This window comes from Mytilus trossulus, chromosome 7 (genome assembly GCF_036588685.1).
Source record: "Mytilus trossulus isolate FHL-02 chromosome 7, PNRI_Mtr1.1.1.hap1, whole genome shotgun sequence".
NCBI lineage: Eukaryota > Metazoa > Mollusca > Bivalvia > Mytilida > Mytilidae > Mytilus > Mytilus trossulus.
The window spans coordinates 81,028,189-81,043,969 of record NC_086379.1 but is presented as its reverse complement, the minus strand read 5'-3'; the positions used below and the strand labels follow the sequence as shown (position 1 = coordinate 81,043,969).

At 32.4% G+C, this 15,781-nt stretch overlaps 1 protein-coding gene across 1 annotated transcript in view; it reads right to left on the bottom strand.

Annotated features, from left to right (window-relative positions):
* The window catches only part of LOC134725961 (piwi-like protein 1), a 40,770-nt gene extending 25,478 nt beyond the window's left edge, over positions 1-15,292 (bottom strand). Inside the window, exons 1-9 of the mRNA XM_063590294.1 lie at positions 15,147-15,292; positions 13,253-13,362; positions 10,538-10,649; positions 9,948-10,017; positions 4,078-4,374; positions 3,403-3,598; positions 2,431-2,549; positions 1,848-1,928; positions 1,387-1,500 (exon numbers count right to left, since the gene is read on the bottom strand). Of these exons, the coding sequence (XP_063446364.1) occupies positions 1,387-1,500; positions 1,848-1,928; positions 2,431-2,549; positions 3,403-3,598; positions 4,078-4,374; positions 9,948-10,017; positions 10,538-10,649; positions 13,253-13,345 (1,082 nt within the window). The 5' untranslated portion in view covers positions 13,346-13,362; positions 15,147-15,292. The remainder of the gene's footprint in view (positions 1-1,386; positions 1,501-1,847; positions 1,929-2,430; positions 2,550-3,402; positions 3,599-4,077; positions 4,375-9,947; positions 10,018-10,537; positions 10,650-13,252; positions 13,363-15,146) is intronic.
* Positions 15,293-15,781: the final 489 nt, after the last annotated feature.

Sequence of the window (15,781 nt, the reverse complement as noted above, 5' to 3'; positions counted from 1 at the left end):
TTATCTATATCAACCACACTTGCAATAAAATGCATTAGTATTAAAAAAATCAACATACTATAGATTCTTTATCTACGTATTCTTTAAGAACTTAAATAGTTCTCGTTTACCTTTTTTTTTTTTTTTATCTCATTGTTTGTATTGTATTATGAAAAAATTATTGATGTTGTAATGTTTATGCCGTTCGGGGCCCATAATTGGAAATAAAAATATCTTATCTTATCTTATCTTATATTATGTCAACTTATTGAAAATATTTGCCAAATTTAGCTTTTTACCCCAATATAATGGTTAATTAAACATAGCAATTTTCGTCAAGCAGAGCATGGTGTCCCAAGAATGCATAATTTAGTTTAACTCAATATTTTACATTCACAAAACTGGCTTGAAAAATATTTTGGCTAAAGTATCATAGTTTTTCCAAAAATAAAATTTTGCCTGAGAAAAGTAAAAAATAAAATACTATTTTTGTGTATATTTCTTTTTAAGTTGACAGGTAAAATGCTTTTATTATTACTTATTATTTGGAAGTATATCAATGAGATTCATGTAAATTTCATTATTTTTTTTGGTAAATCTCATTCTATGGCAGTATATCTAATTAAAAGGAATATTTCAAAACAAATTAACAAAATTTCAACAGTTCTATATATTTGATTTCATTTCCTTTTTGAAGAAAACATACAAATATATCAATGAAGAAGTTCTAATAACAAAGATAAGTAGGATGACATTCACATCATTGTCTTTATAACAAAAACAACCCAGATATGTATGAAAAGTTCATTTTGAAATTTTCCAATATTATAACCAAAAGATGCATTATTATCTTATAGACCGAGGTACAAATTTTAACTCTTAAAACACTGATGGGCTTATTTTGACCTACTTATTCAATTACATGTTGAACTATCCACTTTTTATTTTGTAAAACCTATTTTGGCTAACAATACTATACTTATCTAATAACACCCCATGTTAACATCAAACAAGAATGTGTCCATAGTACACAGATGCCTTACATGCACTATCATTTTCTATGTTCAGTGCACCATGAAATTGAGGACAAAACTCTAATTGGAATTAAATTTAGAAAGATCATATCATAGAGATCATGTGTACTAAGTTTCAAGTTGATTGGACCTCAACTTCATCATAAGCTACCTTGACTAAAAGTTAACCTGAAGCCAGACGGGCGAATGAAAGATAGGACTCATGGACGCACAAACCGGAAAACATAATGCCACTAGGTGGGGCATAAAAAGAATTATTATAATCTCAAATAAAAAATGGTTTACTTTTATATATTATGACTTGGAAAGAGAGTTGTGTCATTGGCACTCCACACCATATCTTCCAATATATATTGGTAAAGTTTTAACTTACATCAATTCAAGAACGGTTTGAGTTCTTAGAACTCTGTGGCTTGCATCAGCCAGCAACATCAATCCCCCTTCATTTTCACAAACTGAAGTTATGTAGCCAGGCCATACCTCCAATCTGAAATCAGAAGTAGAAACGTCAAATAATGAACATATAAACATCAAAAAATCATCAAAATTGGTAACTGTGTTGTTGGTAAGGTTTGTTTCATGGATGCCAACAGAATACAAGAGTTTGCATAAAATCAGAATGCAAAGTACCAAATTTTGATTTTAATTTTATTCAAATTAAACCAAGAATTTGGATTCTAATTTTCTGAAATACAACGTACAGAAATATAACTGGATGTCAAATAGTAGCATCCAAAATGACAAATAGATATTACATGTTTTACTTTAAAAGGTAAAATAAATTTTCAGTTTCCGATAATGCTAATAGTTGATAATTTTATTCAGTTTACTCACTTGTGTTGGGGAACAGCTGATGGTGTCTTTGGGTTATAAAAATAACGTCCAACTTGAACCATTTGCAATATATACATAATTCTAAAATAAAATTTCAAATAAATTTAACAAAATGTATTGTTTTAATATGAGCACTTCAAATGCACTTTAAATATAAACGTGTTTGGAAGACATATTATTTAAGTTTCTTGTTTTTTCTTTGTGGTACTTCGAAAAAAATTGGGGAAAAAACAAACAAGAAGGTCCAAGTCGTAGATAAAAAGTAGAGAAATGTGTCTGTCTGATGTTTATCTAGAGGGAAACTTCAGATATCAATGCAGATATGAATTTTATAAAAGTCAAAATTCACTTCTTTAGTAGAGTCTGGGCCAGAGTAATAATGAAGTAATCTTGTAAATCATTTCTTTGAAAAAGTTTTAATGATCTAGATTTATTGGTGTTTTCATTTTTAATGTGTTACTGGTCATTTTGAATAAAACTGTCATTATAACTTCAACACACAGTTACTGATAAAATAACTTCCTTTATTCAAATATATCTATCATAGCATTTTCATTGAATCACCACATCTGTGTTGACTTGCCTTCTAAAAATGATATTGTACACCATCAAACAAGATTCTGGAGGAACCACACGGGTAAGTCTGATAGTGAGGGTGATATCCACCCCATCTGTAAGCCTTTTAGATGTTACAACAGTTTCCTGTAAAATATTCAAAAAATATCATTATAGTATCTCAAATAAGGTGCTCCAAAGTATACAACATGATAACCGTTGGGAATTTGTAAAAAAAATTAATTGATTCATTAGAATAATCTGACAGCATGATTGGATTATATTTTGATTCAAAATCAAATTAAAAAAAAAAGTTATATGTGAAAAAATTGGTCCATATGACCTCCCTAGCACATAGCATTTTCAAGGGACATAACTCAGGTGCTGTAAAAGTGACACTTAACATCTGAGGTGTTTCACAACAATAGGACCAGAAAAGACTGTAACAATTAGAGGAATAACTAAACCAAGATTCCAAATATATAGAACAAGAATGTGTCCCAAGTACACAGATGCCCCATCTACACTATCATTTACTCTGTTCAGTGTACCATGAAAAGGGGATAAAATCTCTAATTTTACATTAAAATAAGAAAGATCATATCCTAGGGAACATGTTCACTAAGTTTCAAATTGATTGGACTTCAACTTCATCAAAAACTACCTCGACCAAAAACTTTAACCTAAAGCGGGACGGACGCAGACCAGAAAACATAATGCCCATAACTGGGGCATAAAAATCATTTAATTTTGGATTTTTTTCAAGTTTTGCAGTCATATAAAAATAGAAAGAACAATGTCTTTTCTACAGTCACAATTGTTTAGATTCTGTCAGTCTCAAATTTTTTGATGCAACGTCATGAAAAATGTTTTCACAACACCTATGGAAGAGTGAAATTGTTGGTACTTATATCACTAGAAACTTGTGGTCATGTGATAATATAGCTGATTTCTATTGCCCTACAACTTAAAAACTACATGAAAATCTGATACCACCTACCTGATCTGGCAACCTGATTGGTAGATATAATATACTACCATCAAAGGCTTTCACTTGTCCTATCACATCCCTGTGTTCATTGAGCATTTTAAATCTCATATTCTTTGAATCCACCATTGGACGGTAATCTACATGATATTGATACACGCCAGCATTGGCACACCTAATTCTGATATAATTTCCTGATAGGGCAACTCTAAAAATAAAAAGAATTATTCTTAGTTTTATGACTTTATAAATGTAAAATATTGTGTATAACAAGCATCTGCATTCATGAGACACCATGTCCCACTTGACCAAAATTTCAATGCTCATTGAACCATTACACTGGGGTAAAAACCTAATTTTGGCCAATATTTTAAATAAGTTTACATCATAATATATATGATCTTATTTCAATTAAATGTGTCAACAACTTTATGGCAACCTAACCACTTTTACTTAAAAGTGTTCTGATTTCACAATGAAACATTTCAATGTGTAATGTTAAAAGAGATGAACGTGATAAGATCTGATATAAATTTGATGTTACATACTTTATCTTATGAACATTATAAATCAGAAGTTTAAATTATAATAAATTCCATTCATTTACAGGAGAAAAATTCAAATTGAAACAACTTTTTACTGCAAAACTAATCAAATATTTCAATTATGTCTGTGAAAATCACTAACACTTTGCCATCTTTTCCAACATTGCTAACAGTGGGTCTTCTATCTTCTGTAGCCATCCTTGCAAACCTTCCTTCTAACTGCTGAGTAGATGACTGGCCAGGTGATGGCTGACCAGGGGATTGCTGACCAGCTGATCCTGGACCAGCTCTGGGAGGTGAACGCTGTTGTCCTGCAAGAGGCTGTTGTTTCTGAGGTGATGCTTGTGCCCCTGGACTTTGCTGTGCCTGCTGAGGGGATGCCTGTCCCACTGGAAGTTGCAGAGCTTGCTGAGGTAATGGCATTGAGCGTCCTCTTCCCCTAAAATTAACACAGTATTCTATAATGAATATTTCTTTCAGTGCAACTGTTAGAACAACATGAACAGTATCATATAAAATAATCAAAATAGTTTTATTATGAAAAAAGTAATGCAGTTTTTTTCTAAAAAGTAGAACTGACATTTGTTATCCATAGTTGAATCAGGGTTTCAGCTAGGATTTTGAGGGCTTTAGTCACTTTTGCGCGTGATAAAAATCAGCCTTATTCTTTATGATAGCAAGGGGTCTAGGATGTATATTATACTAGCAATTTATTTATGTCCCCTATGTCCAAGTCCTTCAATGACTATTCTAGGATCTTTAAATACTTTAGGGTTGCTAATGTAGGCAGTTATTGGCAATATTGCATGAATTGACTGATGTGTTGCTTAGATATGAAGATAAGAACAGGTAATATGTTTCACAACTTTACTTCAGTTATTTTCAGCTGATCAACAACAAAAATTAGGTCACAGGTGTCTCTAATTTTTAAACCACTGCACAAATGAACTTGTAACGACTTTTTCACTTCACAATCATTTATATCCTTGTACAGTATTTCGTTTTCTTTTATCAACATTTTGAATTAAAAATATAATACATACAGACTTTGTCCCCATTCACAGGTTATGCCTGCCTCATATTATCCTTGAAAAAACGTTCAAATCGATATTTGGAATAAATTTCTTTAATATTGGATAGAAAGATCTGCTTCAATACTTATTGTGACGATTCTAATGACTGTAGACTGTAGATCATGTTTACTTTCAATTTCTTTAAACAAAATGAAACGGGAAGTGACAATTGAATAATAATTTCAGAACAATCCCGGATTTATCTACGAACTTTCACGCATGCGCAATACATAAAACAGGAAGCACCTGTTTGCAAATGAAAATATTTCTAAAAAGAACGTTTTGAATAAAGTTCATTCTTTTTAACCGAAGTTGTTTTTGATGAATACTTATATCAAGTATGACGAAAATTCGTTCAAATGACGAAACTACGACAATCAAACTGCAAATAATAATCGTACTAAGGGAAATATTAAAATAAAGGTGAATCGCGGGGGAAGATTATTAATGTTGTTCAAATGACGAAAATACGACAGAATTGCAAGAAATGATTAAAATTAAAAGCTGACTGACTGATTTAATTTAAATAGATTATTATGATGGTCAATTATGTAGTTTAATAATAATTAAGAGATTAATGACCCTTCTGATTGGCGATAGGCGTATTACTTGTCATCACAACTTTTAACACCTTTGGTAAACGTTAATTACATGAGGGTCATAAACTTGTCAGAAACATAAAGACAGGTAGAATTCATGTAATTTGATGTGCAATTATTTTTACACTTTCCAAATTTAAGTGACGAAACTGATATGAAATACTTTCGTCATTTCGAAAACCTTTTCGTAAAATACGAAAGTGACGAGCGCTAGCAAAATCACTGGTTGAATAAATCACAAAACATTTAAATATTGAACTGTAAAGTATACCTGAAGATTTCGAAAGGGCAAGATACCATGATAGTTCAAACAAGCCATCTAAGTTTCATACTTTTATTAGCTCATTATTATTGTCCTGTATATATTTTATGATAAAAGTTTAAATCATCATTGCAATTGAATCAAGAGTCTTAACACTTTCCTTACTGATTTTTCTTTTACCGTGACGTTGTGTGACCTGATCAAATTTCAGGACGTTGTTTGCCTGGCCTGAATTAATTTGACGTGTAACTGAAGAAAAAGTGACGTTTTGTAAAAAACTTTTGTATCTTGGTTGTTTCTCATCAAATCGGGTTCAAACTCGATAGTTTTACACTTAAGTATGAAAGGATCGTTGCAATACCAACAAATTTACATGACAATACATACTTTTGATATTTTTTAACCTTTTGTTGGAGGAAAATGACGTTTTATTTGAGAAATCATTTTTTTTTGTGACCGGTTTATATTTATTCCTTCCATCTTCTAAATTAACACTGCAAACGGTAATTAACACCTATCGAGTGTTCCTTTATCAAAGTTTAATGGAAAAAATAACTCCAGAGTCAAAATTCTAGCTCAATGGTGTGAATAAACACGAATGAAAATGGTATGTCAAATTCTCCGGCAGCCATTTTTTTTACCTGTAATGCAATCAGAAGACTCTGAACAAGTTGGAGTTGTCTTTCTTGGTCCAATGTTTTCTTTGTATTTTTGCATAGATTTAGATATAAACTGACTGTTTGGATCTTTTGTGGATTTATTAAAATTTTGTGGAGATATCAAATACTACTTTTTCTGGTAAAATCAATTCTTTTCAGATTCATATGTGCTTTTTTAAATGAATGTGCATGTATATATATTTTTTCTGGTTTTGTTTTGTATCATGGAAATATTATTCCAATGTATTCTGATCTGACACACCAATATACATGTATGAATATTTAACACTTCAATATCTTGATAAACTAAGTGAGACTCTCTTAAAACAATAATGAACTTACTATGATTTATTTAAATAATTATCTGTGTCAGTTTCTATGAGATGCTAGAATTTCCAGTCTTTGGTTGTGTATTGTTCAATGATGAAAATAATTAAATGTTCCTTAAAATTTGGAATATTGTTTATCAAAAATTAATAAATGAAACTGTCAACTGTAACAACAATTATAAATTATGAATATCCTTTCAACAAACAATGAAAATCCTCTCAACAAATGATGAATATCTTTTCAGCAAATTATGTATTTTCCTTCAACTTCATGTGTAACTAAGTAACTGTCAATTAAGAAGTGTAATTTCTGACTGAGTGGTAGACTGTAAAGCAATGTGGCATGCAAAGGTGTTTGCTACATTCTACGCAACCATATTTTGTCTGACGCCTTTTTTCCTGAGTATCATTAGCTACCCTATGCCAGCATACATGACACCATGTCTTGTTACCCAAATCTGCTGGTAAATGTCTGTGTGTTAGTCTGACTTCTACAGGTAGGTAAGATGGCCTCCCCCTACGGTTGTCCCTTGTGGTATACCCTGCAATGAGTTGGGTTGCAACTGATTTAGAAAAATCCAAATAGGTCATTGATGTAGTTTGCTGGTGATTGGGTGACATTTGTAACAGACGGTAAGCATTAAACTTAATAATTTCCAGCATCTTGAAGAACACTCTCTTTGGCCATTTATTTGTTTTGTGACAGAAGAAATAGTACTGTATGTACTGGTCACAACGGTCGACACCGCCCATGTGGCTGGTGTAATCTGCAACCATCTTTGGACATTGGAGTTGCTGCCTTTGGAATTGTCCTTCATGTTGAACAATTCTACTCACTTCCGTCAAGCTGTTGTCATGGATGGTAGATATCACAGAAACATTTTTCTTGTCTTTCCATACTGTAGCTGAAATTGCCCCCTTTTGCCTAAACTGACTATCTCCTCTCTGTGTAATACCAACAGGCTTCTTTGTCGTTAAATCCTGTGGTAAGCCTCTTCTGTTTTGACGGACTGTTCCACAGGCTCCAGTGTCAAGATTTTCAAATAAATTGGTGAACAATTCAGGACTGGAAAAGAAGTTATCCATGTAAACATGGTAACCTTGTCTGGATAAATTGGCACCTTCAAGACAGGAAATAACGACAGTGCTAGCCAACCCTACTTGCGTTCTATCTGTTTTGCCCTGGTAGATTTTACAAAATGACATATACCCAGTGTCAGACTCTGCCAACGCCCAGAGCTTAATTCCCCATTTTGTTGGTTTAGCAGGCATGTATTTTTTCAAGGCAACCCTTCCCTTGTATGGTATCATACACTCATCGATTGATACATTTCTTTTAGGTATATATTGATCCCTCATTTTTTGGTTAAGAGCTTCCATAAAGTATCTGACTTTGTAAGTACTGTCGTAGTTAGGCTCCCCTCTTTGTGGAACTCGCTGGTGAGGATCAGTAAAGTGTAGATACCTCATAATTTGCATGAACCTGTCACGTGCCAAAACTGTGGCAAAATATGGGGTTTCCAGACAATCTTTAGACCAGTAGGATTTTAAATCTGGCTTCACATCAATACCCATTAGGAAAGTTAAACCAATAAAAGCCTTCATCTCGGGCAAGGAAGGACAAGACCAAGCTGACTTGTTTAGGTCAGGATTCAAATCTTTTTGCATCTGTGCATAGCTATCAGTTTTCTCAATTATCTGTTGTAAAAGGTGGTCAGACAAGAACAGTTGGAAAAAGTCAATTATTTCCTTCTCTGGGCCTAATATATTTTGTGGACCAGTAGTATTTCTGGGTTGAAACAGATGGGGGAGACCTCTTTCATAAATGTCAAACCCTTGGTGCCATCCATCATTGTTGGGTGCATCACCGGCATTATTTACGTCAACAAGTTGTGGTTCATCATCAGACAGTTCACTTTCAACATCACTTATCAGAAAATCATCACCAATGCCGTTTTGGGCTAATTGTACTTGATATCTTTGGCATGCAAGTTCGATTTCACCCGCCGAAAACCCCTCAAACTCGTCCTCTGAAGTGTCGGACATTTTTGTATTTTCAAAATGTTACAGACGACATTTTACTATATTTACTACGATTTTGGCGTCCTTGACACCGAGCAAGTGGGAGAGGAAAGTGATTGGATAGTTTTATTTAGATTTTCCATAAAAGGAGTGCGACCTTTTGCACTCGTGGGAAAATGGAATAGCCGCGCCCACGGAAGTCCAATTATTACTTGACTTTTATTCTCCGTGAAGTTTTGAAAAGCATTTTTCGTTATTCTAATCATTATATAAATCAAAATAATAATGAAATTATATTTGACTTTCCTTCTAAATAACATTTTCTTGACCTAAAAGGTCACATGTTCTCATCACATGTCTTGTACAAAATGGCGACGACTTATTTTGTTTGTTGACGCTACCGATCTTTCATTGTACTATGGTAAATATTAGGCGTCAAACTCAGTAAGAATACGTATTCTTATACTGTAACATGCAAGCTTGTTGAAAACCTTGATATTTATTGGGTTAAACGTAGGTTACGGGGGAAATGAGTTAAAAAGACGAAAATTATTTTCATCACGTGATTGTTAATGCATGAAAGCATTGTTCGGCCTGGCTACGGGGATGACTCAACGCATTGTTCAGCCTGGCTACGGGGATGCCTCAATGCATTGTTCGCCTTGAAAGGGTTAATATGGAATGGTAAAAAAAAAATTGTAAACTCCATCTTTAGTGAAAGACTTGAAATGCATATAACAATGTTTTATCTTTTTCTTTACAAATGTCAGTCTTTTAATTTATGTACAAACAGCAGTTTGAATAATTGACTAAAAACTCATTTTATTAAGGTTTCCTTGTGTATCATACGAAGGCTTTTGACAGCAATGTAATGAGATGGGAGGCACCTTTTTCAAACAAACCCTTCACAAGTGTGAGGTGTGCTTTCAGCAATCATTCAATGCCTTAAAAAGGACACCTGTAAGCCAATTATGCAGGTGAACTCTAAAATGCTCTGTGGTCAGGTTGTTGTCGCTTTGACACATTTTCTCATTTTTATTCCTACACTTAAACTTTATAAATACATACTGCAGAAGGGCTTGCATAGCAGCCAATCCTCTTCCTCTTGCTAATCCTATAGGAGCCTGATCTGGTGCACCTTTAAAAACAAAACAATTATAACCTTGATTGTAGTGAATTACCATGGTTTCTAAGGGAATTCAAAACCAATAATTTCACAATAAGTGTTGTCAAGAAGACATCAACAACATTGCTTCTACACAAATTGTAAATGCTTTGAAAAAGATATAGATTCTCGCATTTTCTACTTTATATCCATCAAAAAGCCCATTGTCAATGTAATTTAAAGAATAACTAATCAAAGCATTTTAATATTGAAAAATATTCAAGTTGTGAAAGAAAAAATACTGATAATTATATCATGTACTACACATATTCTTGAATTAACGTGTTGTTCTAATACTTTTCAATATTTGAGTTCTTCAATTACAGGTAGCTATTCTATAAGCCATGTTAATATGAACATTTAATAATAATCAGACTATTCTCGAAAACGACATTTCACAATGAACAAAAAGAACATTCCCTTATCCTTTTATCTTGTTACCAAAACTAAAGCTGATAAATAAAACTTTTGAAGTATTCTATCTTTATCTCACCTCCTGGTGTAGGTGGTGGAGCTGATATTGCAGCAACCAAACCCCTCAATATATCACCTCTACCCATAGCAATAGGAGGTGGCTGTGTTGCTGGCTGAACTCCAACTGTTTTCTGCAACAAAAAAAACACTGAGTGATTATCAAAATTTGGGTAAAAATTATAACTATTGAAACAAGAAACCATCCATGTTAGCAAACAAGAAGATTTTGAGTGGTTGGCATGTCGAGTAAAAACACTATCTTTGCAGAGGAGAAGCAAATACCAATCATCAAGACTTTAATTTAATAGAATTGATAAAACCTGATGTTGACACACTGACGTGATACTTGAGGTGTGCATTCTAAGATTTAAGACCAACTGGCACCAATATGATTGTTATATAAAAATTGTTTTTATTGATAGGTTATGTTTTGTTACATTTCTGGCTTACAATTATCAAGACTTAATTTGATAGAATTGTTAAAGCCTGGTGTTACTTTAAACATATTTTATTTCAAAAAATCATGTACATGGCATACACATATAAATACAGTGATAACATATTACAAAAGGATTCGGAAACAAGGAAACAAATAAGCCTGGTGTTGATACATTGACATCCTGCATTTGAGGTGTACATGCTACCATAAGATTTAAGACCACCAATATGATTGTCATTAAAATTATTTTTGTTTTAATTGACAGGTCATGTTTTGTAATATTTCTTGCTTGCAATTGAAATAATTAAAAATCAAAGCCTGAAAGGCTGTCAAAGCAATTGCTGCCATGTTTATGTTTTGGGGACTTTTTTTTCATCCACATATATTTAAGAATCAAACATGACAGGAGTGTCGTCTAGTGAGAATTAAGAAGGTTTTAACTTTATATCAATTAAAGACTTTAGCAGAAAGTCATTTTTAATATGTTTTATATTTCACAAGGAGACAACATGTTTACCAGGCTAAAGTTGTGGTCAAATATACATGTGCTGAAACATATAACTCCAAGAAAAATTATTATGGATTATCCCCTAGTAGTGTTTGTAACTGGGCAATAATTTCCTTTATTGATTTAATTTTCATAATTAATTTAAAATTAACACTTCAGTTAAAACATTTCAACTTTCCAGACGCAAATGTTGAAAAAAAGTCATAAACATGTAAAAAATAAATATATATTTCAGCTGACTAAAAATATTTTCATAATGTTACTTTGTCATCATTTCTTAAAAACTAAGTCCCAAACATTATTGCTCAGTTGATATGTGTCATCCTCATGCGGTACGAGATAACTATAATTCTCATGCAATCCCGAAAAGAGGGGCCATCACAGACAAACATGACATTAAATCGTCATTACACGAACAAGAACAAACATCTCTAAGTTGCTTTGATATTTATCCAATTTTCAGGAAACATAGTGAAAATGATCTTCAATATTTCGAAAACATGTGAAATAAAATTGCAAACACGGTGGACCGTCGAGGGTCAACAAACGTAGTAGACTCGTCCATTGGAAAGACGAGGATAATGGTTTCATCATTTGTCATGCATACCCAATTTTGAATATGATATCCAAAAAGGATGTACTTTTTTTAATCTATGAAACTAGAAAATTCCAAATTGTAAATATCTCTTCATCTGGACTTGGCATCTATCACGTTTGGACCGGTCCATTTCATTAGTAAGGTGATCGATAAATCTTACGGAGTTATGACAAAAAAGGAAAACAAACTTATTGTTATGTGTTTTTAACAAGGGTTTCGTTCCTCTAAATTATTTGCGCAAACAAATCAACAAAATAGGTCAGTTAACTTTGTCTATTTTTAGATTACAGGTAATCATTTGACACTACGTATAACCTGATAACCTGTGTAGTGATTTTGATTTTACGATAAATTTATGAATGAACGACAATTTTATGAATGAACAAGAGCACCTGACCTCTTTCTTAAAAAACACCAATTAAATTATAAAACCGTATATTATAAAAGATCATTCAGTCAAATTTTCAATACTAAATCAACAACTGAAATGATTCCATATTTTGTTGAAACATCGTACGAAAGGAAAACGGAATCGCAGGTATAAAAATGCATTTTTTTCACTCGAACGTCTATGTTTTTTGATAGTCAAACGGTTGTCCCCCTAAATACAAAAATACATCTACAAGAACGTATGCTGAAACTTCTTAAATCCAATAACTTTTTTCAAAAGTTTCAAGCTATGTATTGCATTAGAAAACATACATAGGTGTTTAAGAATGACAGACCAGGAGCCTGTTTAACAAAATACTATGGCTTGATCTGGGCGGAGTCTCTGATCTGGGTCACAAAGATGGCCATACGCGACGGCATGAAAGCAATTGCTTTAAAAACTTGCCCCTCAATCGGTAGCATAAGTCCAGCTTGACTTCCAGTTCCTGATACAAAAATCAGTGTTTGTTAAGCTTAAATTGCTGATACAATATTCAGCACAAGTCAGATTAACTAGCTGATACAAAAATCATGCCTTACTACATGTATATTGCCATCAACTTCAAGACTTAGCACAATTATGGTCATGATTCACATCAGAATTCGTGAAAAGTTGCCGTCCTCAGGATTTTACCACCAAAATTTTGCATAGGACTGACAAAATTTTAGTATTTTTTAATAGAATCAATAGTGAGGACAGGCAGATTTTCTTCAAGGACCACCAGGGAAAAATAGATTCTGCTAACTCTGTCACATGTACCTCATCCTGATCTCCTGGTTTACGAGTTCCATCTTTCAGAGCCTGAAGTAGAGCTGCCCCTCTTCCACCTCTTCCAAACCCACCAGTAGCCATTTCAGATCTTTTACTTCCTTAAAGTAATTAAAAAGAAATCTAATTATAATCATTTCCATTTTCATCAATACTTTTTTTTCTTATTTTATCAGTCTTGGGGAAATATATTGCACAAAAAGCTGATCAACTGAAAAAATTTCAATCATGTTACAAGCTACATTTAACTTGATTATCGTCTTATTAAAACCATATTTAATGTAAGCTATTGCTGCCTTCATTACATTACACCTTTGGACATGCTCTTAAATCACAGGACTTTTTCCTTTCTGACATTGGAGGTAATATAAACTAGGTTTTACGTATTTCACTCCTTCCAAGACGATAATCAATCAGGGACTTTAATCTAAACATGGTCAGATATAGCAGGGTTTCTGCTGGCGGTGACCATTTTTGCAATTTGCGAAAAAATGATAAATGCACATACATGTATAAAGTCCTACATAAGAAAAGCAGAAATTTAAGTAGCCCACACCAAATTTGAGGGGCCCCAAGTAACACTGTTATTATCTGAATAACACTTGAAATTTCAATATTAGCACATATTGAAGACTTTAAAACATTGATTATTAAATAATAATATATAATCGATGCATTTTATAACTTAATAATGATTTAAAGACAGCGGCGTTCAGTCACTAGTTGTCTTATTTTAGATTTTCAAATAGGGCAATTAGTTATACTTTTTATTACATTGGCTAATGTTGTTTTTTTATGAAATGAATGTAGAAAATGTAAGGAACTACATGTTTTTCCTACACATTCACAATTTGTTTTGAACCGACGTTATCGACGTCCTGACCTTGCCTATTGTTGTATGACAAATTATCGGTTTTAATTTAACTGGGAAATCAATGTAATTTATTGCAACCAATGTAATAATATATAATTATTATTGACTTAACCAAGTAAATCTGGTTGACACCAGACAAATATGTAATTATTTAAGTCAAGCTTAAAAAATCTAATGTCAGTTGGTCTACCATAAGTATAATACTGTGTAATACTGTGATATTATATATATAATTAGTACTTGAAATGTTTTCTTGAAGTTGAATTTGCATAAATTGTCATGTTTCATGTGTTTGTATCTTGGAATAAGCATTGTATCATATGTGCTTTGTCCAATAAAATACTTGAATTAGAATTTGTATTATTCAACAATCAAAGTTTAAAAGTCACCAATATGTGCTAATATGTGTTATTCGGTCATTACAAGTGTTTTTTGAATATTCAGTGTTATTTAGTAACTCGAAGTACCGGTAGTCCCCTGCTAATACCATACCCTGATCTCTCTGTATTTTCGATCACTCTGGAAATTTTATGTCGCTATTGTATAAAAATCATTAGTACATTTGTATAAATAAAGGTGTTGATTGTACTGTTTGAATCATTGATATGGTTAAATGGCGTCTGTAACATCTCCTGTCAACTGAGAAAGTAGAAAAATATTATAGATTGCCGAATTGACTTTTTCTATGGGTGCCAATTTGACTTGTACCCAAAAAAATTAACCAAATGTTGTTATGCAACAGGTTTTGTTTTCTTAGACAAGTCGCTGTGTACACCACTATAGTGTAACAAAGACTATAACTAACTCTACAGCAAAGGGTCCCACAAATGTATTCATTTATTTTAGGGTAGATAAAACAATGATGAAATCAAAACCGTGAAAAGGAAAAGCACATGACACGCAGACGTCAACTTTATAACTTTCATCAAGCTTACAATCATGATATTGCCATTTCATAACATTTGAAAGATGTCAGATAAGTATAAAGCAATACTCTTAAATTATATTAACCTTAATTGATGATTATATGAAGGGTTTTTTTATGAAAACATTTTGGTGTAACTTGTCAATCTCTTCTGTCTCGCGCTGAGCCTCTTTTTGGCATCATAACAAACCACATATAAATTAAGTATTTTTCGTCCGATCCCGTATCAATCTTTTCGGGAAATTTATACGATTGATTGGATGATTGGATGATTGTTGTTTAAAAACGTCATGATTAAATTTGGTGTGATGTTATAGTGTTAAACTGTTGTTTTAAGTGAATTATGATTTGGAAAACTACGGTTTCTACCCAAAACTTTAACCGATTGCGGAGTACGAATACAGCCATTTTTGACAAATGTTACAATATAATCGCCAAATAATTCAAGTTCTTTTAGTTTTGCTTACAGCCAAAATAAATGTGTGTGCGTTTCGCTTATATTTGATAGACTCGTGTTTGTAAGTTTCTATTTTAGTATACATACATAATTTGTATTTTTTTTTTTAAACACATGTATATTTTCTTCCTATAAAAGTGAAAAATATCACTTTTGATACATGAATGCTTTGCTTATGTATAAATGTTTTAAAAAGGCATATATTTTAGAAATTTTCTTTTGAAATGTATGTTTCTATATTTTCTTTTTTATTTTATCATGAAA